Source organism: Mustela nivalis (genome assembly GCF_964662115.1).
Source record: "Mustela nivalis genome assembly, chromosome: 6".
NCBI classification, from domain to species: Eukaryota; Metazoa; Chordata; class Mammalia; order Carnivora; family Mustelidae; genus Mustela; species Mustela nivalis.
This window is the reverse complement of record NC_139025.1, coordinates 72819425-72837687: the sequence shown is the minus strand read 5'-3', so window position 1 is coordinate 72837687 and position 18263 is coordinate 72819425. Positions and strand designations below refer to the sequence as shown.

Below are 18263 nucleotides of genomic sequence, written 5' to 3'. Positions count from 1 at the left end.
TATTTGAGAGAGAGAGAGAAAGCACAAGAAGTGGAGGGTCAGGGGAAGAAGCAGACTCCCTGCTGAGCAGGGAGCCCAATATGGGACTCGATCCGGGCACTCCAGAATTATGACCTGAGCCGAAGGCAGTCACTTAACCAACTGAGCCACCCAGGCACCCCTATGATCCTATTTTTTAAAAAATCAGAACAAAACTACACTTCTTGAGGGGCGCCTGGGTGATCAGTCAGATAAGCATCTGGTTCTTGGTCTATAGCGGTTTGACCTCAGGGTCATGAGTTCAAGCCCCACACTGGGCTCCATGCTGGGCATGGAGTCTAATTAATTAATCAGTCAGTCAAAAGAAACCAAAACACTACCTTTTTTTTTTTTTTTTTTTTTTTTTTTTTTTAAGATTTTACTTAGGGGGCGCCTGGGTGGCTCAGTCATTAAGTGTCTGCCTTCGGGTTGGCTCATTGATTATAGGGGTGCCTGGGTGGCTCAGTGGGTTAAAGCCTCTGCTTTTGGCTCAGGTCATGGTCTCAGGGTCCTGGGATCGAGCCCCGCAGGGAGCCTGCTTCCTCCTCTCTCTCTCTGCCTGCCTCTCTGCCTACTTGTGATCTGTCAAATAGATAAATAAAATCTTTTAAAAAAAATAAAAAATAAAAATAAAATAAAATAAGATTCTCCTGTCAAAATCTTTTTTAAAAAATTTAAAACTAAAGATTTTTCTGTCAAATAAATAAAATCTTTTTTAGAAATTAAGATTTTACTTATTTATTTGACAGACACACACACACAGAGAAAGGAAACACCAGCAGGGAGAGTGGGAGAGGAAGAAGCAGACTTCCAGCCCAGCTGGGAGCCCGATCCAGGCTCAATCCCAGAACCCCAGGATCACAACTTGAGCCAAAGGCAGATGACCAACAACTGAGCCATGCAGGCGCCCCAAAAACACTACACTTCTTAAAGGAACGAGAAAAAGTCACAAATGGCCTACAAACTGCTAATGGGCCTCACATGGGAAAACAGGGGAAAAGTAAATTGTTCTTTGCTGTTTTGCTTGCTTTTACACATTGCTACCATCTGAATTTTCACAGGAACCATACACAAATGTAAAAATAAGAGGGGGCACCTGGCTGACTCAGCTGGTAGAACATTCAACTCTGGATCTCCACCCCATTGGGGGATAGAGATGACTTAAAAGTAAACTCTTTAAAAATACTACTAAAATAAAAACAACAAGAGTGTTTGTCAGGAGCATTCCCTTCCAGCTCCTTCTCCCTGGCTTCCTGGGCTCACATTCCCGCCTCTGCCCAGGTGCTCCAGCCCACACCTCCCGTCCCGGCCCCACTCACAGATGCAGGCAGCGGCCAGCAAGCGCCCGGCAGCATACGGGGCGAAGCAGCTCGGGAAGATGGGCTGCACCATGTAGTTGGCAAAGGTGATGGCAATGATGGCCTGGCTGGTGGGCTCGATGATGAGGAGCGAGGTCCAGAGTCGGATGAAAGCAAGGAATCCCCCGAAGGCCTCGAGGATGTAGGCATAGCTGGCCCCAGATTTCTTAATGGTGGTGCCCAATTCCGCATAACAAAGGGCCCCAAAGACGGAGAAGAGGCCCCCGACAGCCCAGATGACCAGGGAGAGGCCGAAGGAGGCACTGTACATGAGGACACCCTTGGGGGAGACAAAGATGCCCGAGCCAATCATGTTCCCCACAATGAGGCACACGCCATTGAGCAGCGAGATCTCCTTCTTCAGCGTTACCTGCTCAGACCCTGGGCTGGCTCCATCGGCTGAAGGGGGGCCATCCCCCTCCCGCTGTGAGGCCACTTCATACTTAACGCCCTCGGCCATGGCAGAGAAGCAAGCCGTCACCAGCTTCTTGGCATCACCTTCTAAGGAAGAAAATATACATCAGGGGCTGGCGATTACGTAGAACTCTTGCCCACAGTAGTCGATATGGGCAATGCCCCCCCCACACCCTGCCGAAGCTCAGAGAGCTCTCTCTGGCCTCCCACCTCCCATTAGCCTCCTCTTCTCCAACTGGCTCACTAAAATAACCCCAACTTAAATTGTTAAGAGAAGGCCCTCACTTCCTAGAGAGAAAACAGCTGTTTCTCCTCATTAGGCTAGGGCTGCCCACCAGATTTACAGAAGAGAAAACTAAATCCTGGTTCTATCGGAGTCTGCTGTGATAAAAGGCAAGTTGGCAGCTCCCGGGTATAACCATCATGATCTGAATCTGCGTTTTTCGGCCTCACCCCCAAACAGGCTGTCTTCCTTCTAATTTCAGCCTCACCTGTCACCTGTGCGAAGCTGCAAAGTGAGCAACCAGCCTTGCAAGCAGCCTTTCTGGGTTCTCCTCACAAACTTCTCTCCTCCTTCCCCCCAAGGCCACCGGCTCTAGCAAACCTAAAGAGAGGCCCTGGGGACCTCTTGCTGGAAACCTACAACCCTCCCCCTGCTCAGGGAGCCACTCTTAACCACCCTTAGGTGAAGTTGGCAGCCCAAGCAGTACCAAGCAGTACTGGCAACCCCGCAACCCACCCTGGAAGAAAGACCACAGATTAGTCTCTTTCCCTTGCTTTCCCTTCCCAGACCTCTTTCCCAGGCCCCTGGTCTTCCAGGCCTCCTGCTGTCAACTTCCTCACATTAGCAGAGATGCATCACCCAAAAGATTATGAATGAGAGAAGGGTGATCCAAAGGGACAGCCCAACCCCGAGGTGACTGGAGGCAGCTGATGACAGCTCCCCACCCAGGAGCTGCAGCTGGAGAGTTGGCACCCAAAGCTGCAACGGCACCCAAAGATGCAAAGCCGAGGCAAGGAAGCCGCTGAAGTGTCCGCAGGTGCCGGCTCCACCCCAGCAGCAGGGAGGAAGAGAGAGAGAGGCCCTCCGTCCCAGCCAAGGGAGAGGTCTACCGCCAGAGGCCCCAGGCGAGGAAGTTATTGGTCAAGGCAAAACAGCACAGCAGGTGGGCGAGGTGGGCCAGGCGGAGGGGAATGGGGGAGGAGGGAAGCACACTCACACCCTTGGCCGGGGTTCTAGTAGGTTCCCCTGGGCGGCAGCCACAAAGACACGGCCTCTGGCAACTGTGGCCTGACCGCTCCTCCTCTTCAGCCAGCAGTAAAAGGAAAGGCCAGGCAAATGCTTATGGATTTAAATCAAATCGAGAAGTCAAGATGGGTGGAGGGTGAGAGGGAGGAGGAGAGGAGGGTTAAGCAACTGTCTGAGTCCAAGGTTCATGGGCCCTTCACATCTGCAAAAGGGGCAGCTAGGAGCTCCTGGCTCAGCACTTTCCGTGATAAGAAGGCACTCTCTCAGGAATCTCCTTTGTCAGCGCTGCTGCTCGGGACTGACGGCAGAGAAGAAAGGACAGTCGCTGGGTGCGATTTCTGCAGCTCTGGGAAGCTGGCCCTCAGGCGATGAGCAGAGGACTGGGCTGGCGGCTGAGAAGGCACAACCCTCCGGCCTCTGGGCCCCACCCTAGCCCCACTCCCCTCTCACCGCCCTAGGAGAAAGGCAGGGAGGTGGCAAGGGTGCCACGAAGGCCTGTTGCTGTGCTGAGATTAGAGGAAGTGTAAGTGCAGTCCCCACAGTCGGTGGCCTCGTGACGTGTGTCCTAAGAGAGGAACTCTGCACACTTCCCCTCGGCTGCCCCCAAATTTGAGCCATGACCCCAAGGCTGAGCATCCAGCCATGTCCAAGGAAACAAGGTCAAGAAATGAGACTCAAAACCCCTGGCTGCATCCCCTCCCTACTCCTGTGTCCTTTCATCCTCAAAGGAAACCATCAATTTCTATAAACACCTTCACATACAAGTTCAGTCCAATTTCCTAAACATACGGAGAAATAAGATTTCACTGAGCTATCCTGGACAGACAGGCCCGGAACAGGCAGAGAAAGTTAAGCATTTTTTTTGGAAATCACATATTCTATCTTCAGTCTACTTCAATCTGGTATTCTGGGTCTCTTTCACCAACAGAAATACATCCTATCCATTCTGAGATCTGTCAGTCCCTTCCCACACTCCTTCTAATCCTACAACCTGAGAATGAAGTTCTAAAAATCCCCCAGGGGAGGGGGCCTATCTCTACTCTATATCTTTGCATTAAAGACCCTTGATTTTGGGACGCCTGGGTGGCTCAGTGGGTTGGACCGCTGCCTTCGGCTCGGGTCATGATCTCGGGGTCCCGGGATCGAGTCCCCGGGATCGAGTCCCGCGTCGGGCTCTCTGCTCAGCGGGGAGCCTGCTTCCTCCTCTCTCTCTCTCTGCTTGCCTCTCTCTACTTGTGATCTCTCTCTCTGTCAAATAAATAAATAAATAAATAAATTTTTTTTTAAAAGACCCTTGATTTTTTTTTTTTTAATAGAGAGGCATATCCTGGTGTCAGCCTTCCCAGAGATCACACTTCTCCCAAGCCATCCTCACAAATATCTGGAAATTCCTCTAGAGGAGCCTGTACGTGTCTTCCAGCTGCCTCCCTCCATGCTCCTATAATGATAGCTGTCTTTTATGGAGCACTTACCCGGTGCCAGACATACCACTAAGCACCCAAATGCCTTATCTCAGCCAACCTTGCCTGCGACCCAGTGCCAGGATGCCAAACTAGCAAGGGAGGTGGGGAGGCTCTCCAGCAGAGAGCTGGAAAAAAGGGCCCTGTGCTATAACCCCCCTGCGCACACAGCTCCTCCCCACTCCGACCTGCTCAGACCTGCCCCACCGCCAGGCCTAGCCCTCAGACAAGAAAACACTTCAGATGGCTCCCTCCTGAATTACCTGGGGGAGGGTGTGATTAGATTAAACAAAAAGCCTCTGCCATCCTTTAGCCTGCAGGCTAGGCTCAAGACTCGAAAAAAGCCGGTCCATCTCCTTCCCGGCTGCTCCTCCCCTTTCTCATCAGTCTGCAGGGATGAGAGGCAATCACCCAAGTCCTCTTGGCAGCGACGCTATTGCTAGGGTGCCCACTGCTTAGCAAACAAAAACACACGGAAACACATCATCCCGCCTGCCATTTTAAGACCACATTTACTGGCACCAAGGGGTGGACGGATGTCCTAATGGAACATAAAAGCAAGAAATGAAGGATGGACAAAGGAAGGGGAACCCGTGGGGCGGGTGGGGAAGAAGCGTGCAGGGTTCAGTCCCCCGCTGCGGGAAAGCGAAGTCCACAGCAGGGAATCTTGAGACGGAAACCCACCGGGAGGGGGCGGGGTGGGGCGGGGGAGGGCTGTGAAACCCACACTACAGCAGACAGCACACCCTAGCGGCCTCTCCAGGAAGTGCTGCCAGTGGAATCTCCCTAGCCTGCCCAGTCTACACAAACGACAGAGGCGGTTGTCCTTCAGAGAAAAGATGCGCCCTCCTTCCCCAACCACGGCTTAGCACCGGAGGCTGTGGGCAGGAAGGCACCGTCTTTGGCAGCTCACGTTCCTCCCGGAGACTCTGGCCCTCAGGCAATGCTTCCACCATTCAGGCAGCCTGGGACCAGGAGGACCTCTCCCAGGGCACTCTCCCACCACAGGCTTTACAGGAGAAACTTGTAGAGTCTGGAACCCTAGAAGATAGGAGCATTCCTGATACACAGAACCCCGTCTTCTTCCTGCCTGAGGTGCATTCAACTCTGAGGACATAGTGGAGGTTACAGGACAACACACTCAACCTACAGCCTATGGGTGAAGTTTCAGATTCAGGGGTTCAAGGAACACAGGCACAGGGCCCCCAATGTGCCATGCCCAGCACAACAGCCACTGAAGCTCCTGCCCCCAAACCCACCCGTGAATGGCAACGCCAAAGCAGGAACCAGCCCGCAGTCCAGGGTCTTGGCTGCTGGGTCAAGCTCAAGTGCTAAATGTGAGAAGCCACTTTACCCCCAACATACCCCATGTCCTGCCTTCCTAGCTCCAACTGGCCTGTGCTGCCTCCCCTAACAACAGAAACAGAAAACACTTACACACTGTGGTTCAGCTGGATGCCTCCATCACCCCAAGCTGGAAGCTCAGCTCCTCCCTCCCCAGTTCTCCATTTGTTTTTCTATATTCCACTGTGGCTACGATAGTCCCTTTAAAAAAAAAAAAAAGTGAAACAAGAAATTGTTTACTCCTGTGGCCAGGGCTCCATTAGCGTAGGGCTGAAGCTTCTGGGCAGAGGGCTCTGCCTGGGGAGGGCCGGGACTAGGACCGGGACCGAGACACAACAGGCTCTTGGGTCTCCAGTGAGCCAGTTTTCAGGACGCTCACTACATCCTTCTCCAGCACTTCCCCTCTCACCCATAGTCCCTCCTCTCCCACCTCTTACCTGTCCTGTGACCTTTGGGCAGGTGCGAGGAGGAGGGGCTACCAGCACACTGGGGGCGGGGTGGGGAAGGTGCTAGGAAGGGAAGCCAGCTAAGGCTTGAGCAGCAGCGGCTGTTGACTCCGAGGAGCAGAAAAGGCAGAGGGTGACGGGGACCGAAATGGAAAACAGGAAAACACATGTGTGACTCTGGCCGGCAGCGGGGAGGGGCCAGGGGATGGGCTGGAGCTGGGACTGCCTGGTCAGACCCAGAGGACCTCGTCGCCTGCCCTCCTCTAGGCACCTTCTCTACCCAGTCTCAGCAACTCCTGTTCTCCTACCCAACAATATTCCTTGTTGCCCTACGTTTCCCAAGCACTAAAGCTCTCCCAGCGACTGACAGTGCCCTCCTATTCGCCTGTTCCCCTCATTCCGTCTCCTACTCATCTCCCACTCACATACTATCCTTGGTCCTGCGGAGGGCATCAGCTCCATCGTTAGGGCTCTGGAACTCAGCCCCTATGGCAGGCAACACATGCCAAGACCTCTTGTGTAAGTACAGCCAGATGCTGCAGCACAAGCCCACTCACAGCTCAGGTCCCCAGTTGGTTCAGGGGAGGCACATGCCGCCTAAGAGCCAGCTCTGGCACCTTGGGCAAGCTAATGAGTTGGCACCCCTTCAAACCAGGGTCCTTGAAATATCTGTTGAATGTCGACTTAGCGGAGGTGGAGGAATACCGATTTTCTTGGAATCAAAACAGGAAGACTCATTCTTCCTATTCAAAAGGAGAGCTTATTCTATGAATTCATTACATTCATCACATACAACTTTCTGAAGTAGTTTCTCAGTGCGCATATTAAACCACTTAAACTGCAGACAAGAGGGGCGCCTGGGTGCCTCAGTCTGAAACGTCAGCCTTTGGCACAGGTCATGATCAGGCTCCCTGCTCAGCAGGAAGCCTGCTTCTCCCTCTCCCAGTACCCCCACTTCCAACCCCGCTTGTGCTCCCTCTCTGGCTGTGTCTCTCTCTCTGTAAAATAAATAAATAAAATCTTTAAAAAATAAAAATAAATCGCAGACAAGAGCATAAATGTCTCAGGAAATCTCTCTGGGGGGAATGGCACTTCACAGTGCATGGGACATTTTCAGAATTCCAGTTGTGACTCCTGCCTCCCTACAACTACCCGCTGGCTAGTCTCAGGGCTGCACCCTGCAACTCAGACCTGTACCTGCGTGTTGCAAAATTATCCTAGAGACAGACAGTCCAGGTAAGCAGTCATCAAGAGTTCTGTCTGCGGATGGGAGCCAACTTAACCACTCACCAAGAGACAGAAATCGGAGTTCGTTGGCACCAAACGTCTGAATTCCTCCAAGGATCACTTAGTGCCTTTTTACACCCAGGCCACTGCCCAGATGGCCTGCCCCTTCATTCCCCTCTTGGGTCAGGCCCACAATGTACAGGAGGGAAGTCCTGGGATGTCCACCCTAACATGGTCCCCTTGACATGGCGCCTGCACTGTCACTCCACTCAAGCACCCTGGCCACCTCCTTGCTGTCGCCACACAACATACATGCTTGGTGACATTGTTCATCCCTTCACTCACTCCATCCAAGACTGTGCTTAAGCACCACACTACCACAGGCCTTCCCTGAGGAGTCTCTGAAGGGGCAACTTCTTCCTTCTTCATCCATTCAGCATTCTGGACTTTTCTGCAAGGGCACCACCATTCAGAGCTCATTGCTCTGTTGGTTGTCATCTCCCTCACTAGAATGCAAGCCCCACCAGAGCGCTTGCTCTTCACCCTGTGTCCCCAGGGCAGAGCACATGCACACAGTCAAGAAAAATTGCTGGAAGAATAAATGAATGAATGAATGAATGAACAACGCTGTTCCCACTAGACTGACTTCCCAGGAGCCTGGGTTCTAGGAACCTCCTTGAACTTGCCCTTCTGGCCCACTTATGCTGCGGCTGGTCTGGCTCCTCAAGTAAGCAAAGAGTATCTGGAAGTATTTATCCTTTTTGACAGTAATGGATTGAAGGGAGAGGGAGGGTATGATCTTCAGTTTGACTACGAGGCCTAGAATGGTTTGAAATGAACGTTTCGTTTCAGTCGCGGAAAAACAAAAAGCCTATCTCACGCGCCCTCTGGGACCGCTGCTGTCCCACACTCCGGCTCAGGTGACCGGTCTGGGTGAGGCGAGAAGGCGGAGGAGGCAGAGCGAGGCTAGGGCTCAGGTTCAGGAGCGTGCAGGCGAGTTCAAGGGGAGAACCGCAAACCCTTAAGCGTGACCTCTTCCCGGTCGCTCTCCCGAAGCCCTTCCCTTCCCGGTGGCTCAGGCCCCACACCTCTCCGCCTCCACCCAGCGGCCGCCGGACCTCTCACCTTTGCCCCTCTCTCCCACGCTCTCCTCCTCCGCTCTCCGCCTCGCCTGACCCGGCCCGGCCCTTAAAGTCGCCCCCGCCGGTCCCTTTATTACCATCTTTCCCCTAACCCCGGGTTGTTCCGAGTCGGCAGCCCGAAGACCTTCCCAAATCCGGAATCAGCCACCGCCCTCCCCCAATGCCTCTCTTAAGAGCTCGGTCGCCACCAATGTCCAGGTTTGCCTTGGGGGGGCCAGGAACCCACCCCACCCGGCGTGCCTTCCTTTCCTTCCTTACACCTGGCGGAGCAGCCCCCATCCGGGCTCCAGGAAGCCCCGGGGCGGGGGGAATGGGGACCGTGTAGACGAAGGTTACCAGGGTCCGAGAACCCGCAACCCGCTCTCCTGCCCTCTCCTCACTCAGGTACAGCTGCGCTGCCTGAAAGTGACTGCGGATACCCTTAGACGCGTCCTCCACCCCAAGACCGCTCAGCTTCCTCTTCCCTCCCTCCCAAGCCTCCTCGCGCTGGCGGCCCGACGGGGGTCCGGGCAGGAGCCCCAAACCGTGGCAACCCCGCCTTCAGTCCCGAGACGCCAGCCTGAAACTCGGGAGGGACTCCGGACTGCGAAGCCCTTGGGGGAGGAGGAAGGGAGCGGCGCCCGCCCAGACCCAGGGGAGGGGTCTCTCGGATGGACGTCTCAACTCCCCGCCCCCTTGGGGAGCTGTTGCATCAGCTACGAGATCCCCAGCTCAAAGCAAGTGGTCTCCACCAGGCCGGGAAGGTGTCGGCAGTAGAGCCGCCGCCAGGAGGCAGCACTTAACCAAAAATGTCCTGTCTTAGGGTGCCAGAGAGGTTGGAGTCCCCGACGCATCTTCTCGTCTAAAGAGTCCTACTGACAGCGTGGATACAACAAAAGAGGTTGTTGCTGGGCTGATTCAAGGAAAGGGATCTGGAAACACTCCTTTCACCATGTTTTGTTTTGTTAAGATTTTATTTATTTATTTGACAGAGAGAGAGACCTATAAGCAGGGGGGAGTGGTAAGCAGCCTCCCTGCTGAGCAGAGAGCTGGTAGTGGGGCAAGATCCCAGGACCCTGAGATCATGACCTGAGCCAAAGGAAGAGGCCTAACACACTGAGCCACCCAGGCGCCCCCTTTCACCATGTTTTAAGGCTAAAAGATGACTTGTAAATACTGTGATTTTTTTTTTTTTTTTTTTTACACCTTCCGGTCAAACTCCAGCATTTTTAAAGCCAGCATTGTCACTCTGCAGAGATTTACAAAGAGCTACCCACCTTAAAGCCCAACGTGCAAAAGGCACACAGCTGAGAGACTTCCCAGTTGCCAGGCAAGAAAAAAGAGTACAGTCCGAGGTCATAATTTACCCATCTTGAAGCTGGATGAATTAACACAAAATTTAGCCGGAACTGATTTAGCAGCCATGGGAAAAGAAAGGGAATATGTTACCAATAAATTATGTGATAAGGAAATAATAAGCAAAGAAATGTATTGTGTGAGGGCTAGCCTTTAGCTCCCACACTTCCTGCATGGGTGACAGTGATTTAATTGTTGAGCTGTCCTAAGGAGGAAAATAATGAAGGAATGTAAAATAAGCCACTTCCCAAATAGTTTGTTCTTCTCGAAACCTCACTTCGGTGAGAAGCATGCAAAAAGGAGAACAAGTTACAAAATGTCATGGAATTGGCCACCCTGAGTCAGCTTCACTGACATTTTCTCCAATGCCATTATTATTCATCTCAACAATTTTAAAAAGCACCTAATTTCCCAGGGACACCTGGCTGGCTTAGTCAGTGACTCTTGATCTCGGATCTCAGGGTCCTGAGTTTGAGTCCCACGTTGGGCACAGAGATTACTTAATTCAAAAATTTTTTAGGGGCACTTGGGTGGCTCAGTGGGTTAAAGCCTCTGCCTTTGGCTCAGGTCATGATCCCAGGGTCCTGGGATGGAGCCTCACATCAAGCTCCCTGCTCCTCAGGAAGCCTGCTTCTCCCTCTCCCGCTCCCCCTGCTTGTGTTCCCTCTCTCACTGTCTACCTCTCTCTCTCTCTGTCAAATAAATAAATAAATTAAATCTTTTTAAAAAATAAATAAATAAAAATTAAAAGCACCTAATTCTCAGAGCAGTGCCCTTGTACAAAAGTTCGTGGACAACAAAGTATTAAAACCAAATACAGGTTGTGATGCCCTTGAGAGGCAAAGGAGTTTAGAGAGGAAAGACATGAAGCTCAGATTCCTGATGCTTCTCATTGCTCTTAACGCCAGGCTTTCCCAGATGATGTCAAGAGGCTGAAAGACATCTAGTTTGGGATGAAAAAGCCATTTTCCTGTGGCTTGAGTCTAGTGAAGTCATTAAGGAGTGCTGTCCACTTGCCAGACCCCCCCACCCCTGCCACAGTGTTCCATGAGGTCGCTGAAAATGCTGCTGCTGTTAGCTGTCAGCACTAATGTTCTTTCTCTCTTGCTCTCAAAATCCTCACCCATATTTCCTGCTTTTTACAACCCACGGGCTGTCCACATCACACCAACCACGTCAAAGGCTGAACTTGTCTTCCTTCCAAAGACCTTTCCCCTCCCAGATTTCTCAGTTTTCCCAATTAAACTTCCCATCCTGCCCCCAAAGTTCTCCAGCTCTGACTCCTTGACTCCCACAGCTATTAAACTATCACATGCATTCATTCCTGCCTTTGGAATTTACATGGTTCACGGAATTTGTTCACTTTATTGTGTGTGCCCTCTTTTATAATTTGGCGTCTCCCTAGTGTGTGAGCTTCTGGAAGGTAGGAGTATTGCTGCTTCGATTACTTTCTATCGTGTTGGTGTTGGTGGTAGTCCAGCTTGTCATCTTTCCTATCAATCTTGAATGTTGACACTAAGGTTATTTTCCCTTACCTTCTACTGTTTGACATGCCAACTGTAAACTATGGAATGGGATTCCAGGTGCTGTCTACCTCAGCTGTGTATCTCAGAACCAGCCAAAGGTATATGAAGCCAGGCCCGGGAAAGTGGCCTTCAATCATGATTGCAACTGTAAAACAATAAATCCACAGCCACGTTTTGATTAAATTTCCTGATCTCTGAAAACTACAAGCAATCTGTACAGTGATTGCTTCCTGGACTGTCTTATCTACTTTACAGGTTTTTATGAAAGTCATGTGAAATCATTTATATAGAAGTGTTTCCATAAGTGAAAATGAAGTGTCTGAAGGTAAGACGGCGATAGTTCTTTATTGTCCTACTGCCCTTGCTTCGTTTTGGGGATCCATCTGTTGGCTTAGAGCCAAGGTTCTTTTGTTCCCATCCTTTCTTCTGGTTCAGCCCCAGCCTATACCATTATTGTTATTGAAACAGCTGCTTTTACTTCTTAAACCAGGATCCACCCTTCCCCTCTTTCAAAGCACAGCTCCAAGCCACCTCCTGTGGAAAAACTTCCCAGTCCTGCAGAAGGAAGTGATAAACTTCCAGATAGGCCATTGCACCACTCCCTCAGTTTCCCCCCAGCCCCTGTCTAGCCTAGCACAAAGTAATGGGCACTTCTGTAAGAGCTTCATCATTTATAAAGCATTTGCTCTTACATTATCATTTTTAATGTTTTCAGAAATGTGATATGTTAAGGGTTTTTTAAATAAAGAAATTAAGATTAAACGAATTCCCCAAGACAAATAATGATTTAAAAAGAGGGAAGGAATCACAGATCTGGGTTTACTATGTACTAATACAGCAGAGTCCCACCTTATCCACAGAGGATACTTTCCAAGAACCCCAGGGGATGTCTGAAATCGTGGATAGTACCAAACTCCATATATATTATGGGTGTTTTTTTCCTATACAGACATACCTATGATGAAGTTTAATTTATCAATTAGGCACAGTAGGACATTAACAATAATTAAAAATTACAACAATATACTATACTAAAAGTTATGTGAATGTGGTCTCTCTCAAAATATCTTATTGTACTGGGACACCTGGGTGGTGTAGTCAGTTAAGCATCCTACTTTTGGTTTCTACTCAGGTCCTGATCTCAGGGTGGTTAAGAATGAGACCAGTGTCTAGCTCCGTGCTCAGCACGGAGTCTGTTTGGATTATCTCTCCTCCTCCCTCTGCCCCTCACACTTGTGCTTTTTCTCTCTCTCAAATAAATACATAAATAAATCTTTAAAAATATATCTTATTGGACTGTATTCATCTTTCTTTTGTAGATGATAAGATGAAGAGAGGTGAATGATTTAGGCATTGGAACTTAGCGTTAGACTACTATTGGCCTTCCCATGATTTGTCAGAAAGACTGGGGCGCCTGGGCGGCTCAGTGGGTTAAGCCTCTGCCTTAGGCTCAGGTCATGATCCCAGGCTCCTGGGATGGAGTCCTGCATTGGGCTCTCAGCTCAGCAGAGAGCCTGCTTCCCCCTCTCCCTCTGCCTGCCTCTCTGCCTACCTGTGATCAATCTCTGTCAAATAAATAAATAAAATCTTAAAAAAAAAAAAATCATCGGCTTCCACAGGGCAATTGAATGTGGATAACTAAACCCATGGAAAGCCAAACCATGGTTAAGAGGGGAACTTCTCTACCTGCCTCACAGGTGGCAGCACGGATTATTCAATTTTTTAAAAAATTGTATTTATTTATTTGACAGACAGAGATCACAAGCAGGCAGAGAGGCAGGCAGAGAGAGGAGGAAGCAGCGCCCCCCCGAGCAGAGAACTTGATGCAGTACTCCATCCCAGGAGCCTGGGATCATGACCTGAGCCAAAGGCAGAGGCTTAACCCACTGAGCCACCCAGGTGCCCTGCACGGATTATTCTAGATAATATGTGGTGTTAGCCCTTACAAAGATAAAATCAGATCTTGGCTCCAAGACCTCTTCCTCAAGAAAGCCTTCTTTAGTGTCCTTCTCCAGATCAAGTTTCCATTATAGCTACAAAGGAGTACTTTCCTTCCCAACACTCATCCTGAAAGAGGACAACTCCTCCCATTTTGACCTCAGACTTCCTAGTTGGGTTCTTTTTTCCAGCTCCACTTGGGGCTCAGATGGAAGACACCTGAGGGCAAAGCCACCTATTAGGGGAAGGAAATGACCCCTCAAGAAATAAGAACTGTCCTGAGCCAGCAAGATCCCACTTGTGAATGACTCTAAGACAAGAATTTATTTGACCTTCACTGCCCACCTGCATCTATTCACCCACCTTTGCCCCTCATCTTCCTTATATAAACCCCGAAGTATTTTTGGCACTTTGGAGACAATCTCTGAGACACTAGTTTGCTGTCTTCCCACTGTTGGCCTCACACTGAAATGAATTCCTTTCTTATTTCACCACCAGTTTTTCAGCCTTTGGATTTTGTCAGTGGCAAGTGGCTGAACCTAGTCTGTTTGGGATCCCTGCGGCCAGGTGCTCTTACACCCCTGTGCATGTTTTGCTCTCCATAGAATCCCCTGCACCTGACAAAATGCTTGTCAAATATAAGCTCTTCAATTTTGTTGAATAAATAAGGACTGAAACCCAGATTTTCTTATTCATTCTAGATTTGACTCTTAGGCTCGGGAAAACGTTACAGTGATGAGGAAGAAGGCAGAATGAGGTAAATACTCCTCTAAGACAAAGACATATATTCCGAAGGACTAGACATCGCTGCGCAGAGGTGGCTAGAGCAGTTCCAAATGGTTCAGACAAGGACACGACTTCCACATAGGATGTAATCATTACTGGCGATTCACACGCAGACCAATCACTCTGCCCCCCCAAACCCCGGTCGCAGTTCGATCCTCTTTTCCGTACAGTGCCCCAAGATGGCGGGGCCCGTGAGTGAATCCCAGATTCAAGATGGCGGCTTCCGACTTCCCCTGCAGCGTCGCGCGTAGCCACCGAGGCCACGCCCACTTCCGATACCGCGGCTTCAGTATGGCTGCTTTAGGTTCTCTGCTATTGAGTAAGTGGATGTGGGGTCGGTGGGTTCCGTGGCCCGCTGGGGCAGGTTTGGGACCCCTGAAATGATTCCATGGCCTCTGCTCCAAATCTGCCCTGTTTTTTTTGCAGGTGTCCGGAGGCTGCACAGCAGTGTGGCGGCTCAGGCGGGTAGCCAGTGGCGACTCCAGTGAGTGCCGGTCTAGTGCGGGTCTGGGGGGTACTGGGGCGCGGGGTACTGGGAAGCCGGAAGCTGGGCGGAATCCTCACCCGAGTATTTTTCTCCACCCAGGCAGGGCCTGGCTGCCAACCCTTCCGGCTACGGACCCCTGACGGAGTACCCAGACTGGTCTTACGCGGGTGAGCGCTGACCTGACAGTTAACTCAGTTTCTCCCAGAGGGGTCGCCCCGAGAAGGAGCGAGGCGGGGAGGGGGGGGGTCGAGGTGGGCATGTGTCTGAGTGGCCAACATACTGAACTTTGGTTTTCTTTTTTTCTTTTTATTATTTTTTAAAAAGTGGTGTTTTTTTTGTTGTTGTTGTTATTTTTGTTTTTTCAATTTATTTGACAGAGAGACATTGTGAGAAAAGGAACACAAGCAGGGGGAGTGGGAGAAGGAGAAGCAGGGTCCCCAGAGAGCAGGGAACCCCATGCGGGGCTCAATCTCAGGAGTCTGGGATCATGACCTGAGCCCAAGGCAGATGCTTAAGGACTGAGCCACCCAGGCGCCCCTATCCTGAACTTTAATTTGGCGTTCGGGGGAAGGAGCCCAGTTGTTTGTTTTGTAAATTAAACTACACCTATGGAAAGTAAAGCTAGCTCAGGATCTTGTGAGGATGAGCAGAAGATAATTCTAATTTGGGACGCCCGGGTGGAAGGAGTTATAAGATTTTTGTTTCTCGTGGTGGAATGGTTTTTAAAAAGTTAAAAAGACTCAACGTTCAGTGTGGTGAGAACATTGTTGAAAATTTGGTACCAAATGCAAGGTGAGCTCTTTGAAAACCCGCGTAAATGAACATCACAGAGAGAGGGGTTAGAAGGGTGAGGATTGAGAATGAAGAGCTCCCTTCGGAAAAGTTTCTTCTCTTTACTTGGGGTGGAGGGAGGGGAAGGAAAAGGAAAAGAAAGAAAATATAGCTATTACTCCTAGAAGAGAGGGATGGATCTTAGAAAAGTTGAAGCCACTCCCCCCTCCCAATATGGGACTCCAGTTTACAGGTGGGAAAATTGAGGCCTTAGAGTTCCTGTGATCACACACCTTGGTGTGTGTGATCGCAAAGCAAGGACTAGAACGAGGTAGGGGCGAGGCCCTCTTCCACAGCACAGAGACCTGGATACTCATACCCTATTGGGTTCTTTAGGAGCATGATCCCGAGTAGGATGGTAAAGATTTTTTTCCCTTGTTACTTACTGCAGGAAACCCAGCATCTCCTAAAAGTAGTATGGAATATTGGAAAGACTGGAATTGATTCTTATTTAAGATTTCTCTACTTGCTGATACTGTAGTCTTGGACATGTTACTTAATTGTACCTCTCCGTTTCCACAAAACTTTTGGGCAGAGTTTTCATTGTTTCTTACTTTGTAGAAAGTAAGTGTCCTTTTTTTTCTTCTTCATTATAAACGACTTAAGGTCAGATACTATGTTTTTCACCAAGTCAGCAGATATTTGTAGAATTTGTATGATATGCTTGTGTGCCTGCACTGTACTACAGTGAAACTTAGGGACATAATCTGAAGAAGTCTAGCTGGGAAAACAGCATGGACATTTTAGAACATAATGGGGGTGCCTTGGTGGCTCAGTCGGTTAAGCGTCTGCCTTTGGCTCAGGTCATGTGTCAGGGTCCTGGAATTGATTCCCATACTGGGCTCCCTGTTCAGTGGGGAGTCAGCTTCTCCCTCTGCCCCTCCCTCCACTAATGCTGTCTCTCTGTCAAATGAATAAAGTCTTAAAAAATAATAATACTTCAGCATTCCACCCCTTTCCAAAAGAATTTGAGATAGCCAAATAAGGCAAAAAAAAAAAAAAAAGGTACAATAAATGTCCCAAGGCAACTAGATGAATATTAAATCACTGGTAGACACTTTTTAAAACGGTTTTATGTATTTATTTAAGAGAAAGAGGGAGCGAGCCAGAAAGACCGCAGGCAGGGTGAGGGGTAGAGGGAGAGGGTTAAGCATACTTCCTGCTGAGCAGGAAGTGAGGTAGTGCCATCCAGGGACTCCAGGATTATGACCGGAGCGGAAGGCAGATAATTAACCAACTGAGCCACCCAGGCACCCTGACAGGCACTTCTTTCAGGAGAGAGCTCACAGAGTTAAAGAGGTCTGAGGAGGATTTCTGGGTAGATAGGGCTTTAGGGGGGTCTAAGTACAAGAACTGGGCTGAAAGGAAAGGAAAAAAGAGCATTTCATTGAGGAGTGAGATGGAAAGGAAGAAGAAAAAGGAAAAAGGAAAGCAAAGACTCATGATGAGTAGAACAGTGATCAGATTGCCTGAGTGGGGTGTTTCTAAAGATAAAACAGGAGAGGGGCGCCTGGGTGGCTCAGTCGGTTAAGCTCAGACTCTTTATTTTGGCTTAGGTCATGATCACAGTTGAGATCTTGAGACTGAGTCCCAGACTGAGCCCCATGTCGGGCTCTGTACTCAGCAGGGAGTCTGCCTGAGAGTCTCTCCCTCTGCCCCTCCCCCCGCCCACCCTCTCAAATAAAAACTTGGGGATGTGGAAATAAGAGATTTAGCCCTACAAAGGACCATTCCAGGATAACGAGGGGTAAGTGAAATAGAGTAGGACTATGCCTTAGAGCTTATTCTTGGCATACCTTACCCATGACAATGAGGGATAGGTTTTTGGAGAATAAAGCCACCCCATGTGTGAAATGGGAGAGAGGAACTAGCGACTGTTTCTTCCCTTGTTCCTATCTCAGTGCCTTCACAGGGTGCTGCCAGCCATCTCTAATACCTATCTTTTTCTTCACTTCCATCTACAGATGGCCGCCCCGCACCTCCAATGAGAGGCCAACTTCGAAGAAAAGCCCAAAGGGAGAAGTTTGCAGTGAGTGGCTAGAGTCCAGTCAGGGCAACCTGTGTGTACTGGGAGGGAAAAAATGAACATTTTAATTTGGCTTGAGCTGTGCTGACACCTAAGCTCACATGTGCCCCCTTCACCATCGTTTTAACAGCTGGGAGAAGGGTGGAAGAGAGTGGGGCACTCCCAGGGCAGGAACCAGTAGTGGCCATTCTGCCACCCATTTTGCCTCCTCCACTTCCCATTCCAGGACCCAGTCCCCTTCCCCAGCCAGCAGTGTCATTTTCCAGCTGAAATCTCCAGCTTTGATCTGTGAGTGAAAGGATATATGGTGCAGAGCTCCAGCCCCAGATGTTATCCACCCTGTTTTCCTGTCTGTTTCAGAGACGAGTTGTACTGCTGTCACAGGAAATGGATGCTGGATTACAGGCATGGCAGCTCAGGCAGCAGCAGAAGTTGCAGGAAGAAGAAAGGAAGCAGAAAAATGCTCTTAAACCCAAAGGAGCTCTCCTGCAGAACCCACGACCAAATCAATAAAAAGCAGTTCCTGTCTCCCTTTCCTGGCCTCTCTCTGGCTTTCTTCTCTATCACCTACATGCCTCATCCCAGCCAGAAGAGAGAGCCTTCACATTCCCCATCTATTTTCAGAGCACAAGAGCGTGGACACTGGAAGAACCACCTGTAGATCAGTGCCTAGAGG

General features: G+C 50.0%; 2 protein-coding genes across 13 annotated transcripts in view; one reads left to right on the top strand and one right to left on the bottom strand.

Moving 5' to 3' along the window:
- SLC7A7 (solute carrier family 7 member 7) overlaps positions 1–18263 on the bottom strand; it is a 74395-nt gene that overhangs the window by 30335 nt on the left and 25797 nt on the right. Inside the window, exons 1-4 of one of the 12 annotated variants that reach the window (XM_082734629.1) lie at positions 5937–6044; positions 5413–5540; positions 3013–3132; positions 1338–1877 (exon numbers count right to left, since the gene is read on the bottom strand). In XM_082734629.1, the coding sequence (XP_082590755.1) occupies positions 1338–1877; positions 3013–3132; positions 5413–5455 (703 nt within the window). In that variant the 5' untranslated portion in view covers positions 5456–5540; positions 5937–6044. Of the gene's footprint in view, positions 1–1337; positions 1878–2281; positions 3317–5412; positions 5541–5936; positions 6045–6280; positions 6606–18263 lie in introns of those variants that run through there. The other 11 variants (XM_082734630.1, XM_082734632.1, XM_082734633.1 and 8 more) reach the window with 11 other exon arrangements.
- MRPL52 (mitochondrial ribosomal protein L52) lies at positions 14417–18121 on the top strand. Its single transcript, XM_082734696.1, has 5 exons — positions 14417–14562; positions 14670–14727; positions 14830–14897; positions 17526–17590; positions 17948–18121. The coding sequence occupies exons 1-5, from the start codon at positions 14457–14459 to the stop codon at positions 18098–18100; spliced, it is 450 nt and encodes a 149-aa protein (XP_082590822.1). The 5' UTR covers positions 14417–14456; the 3' UTR covers positions 18101–18121.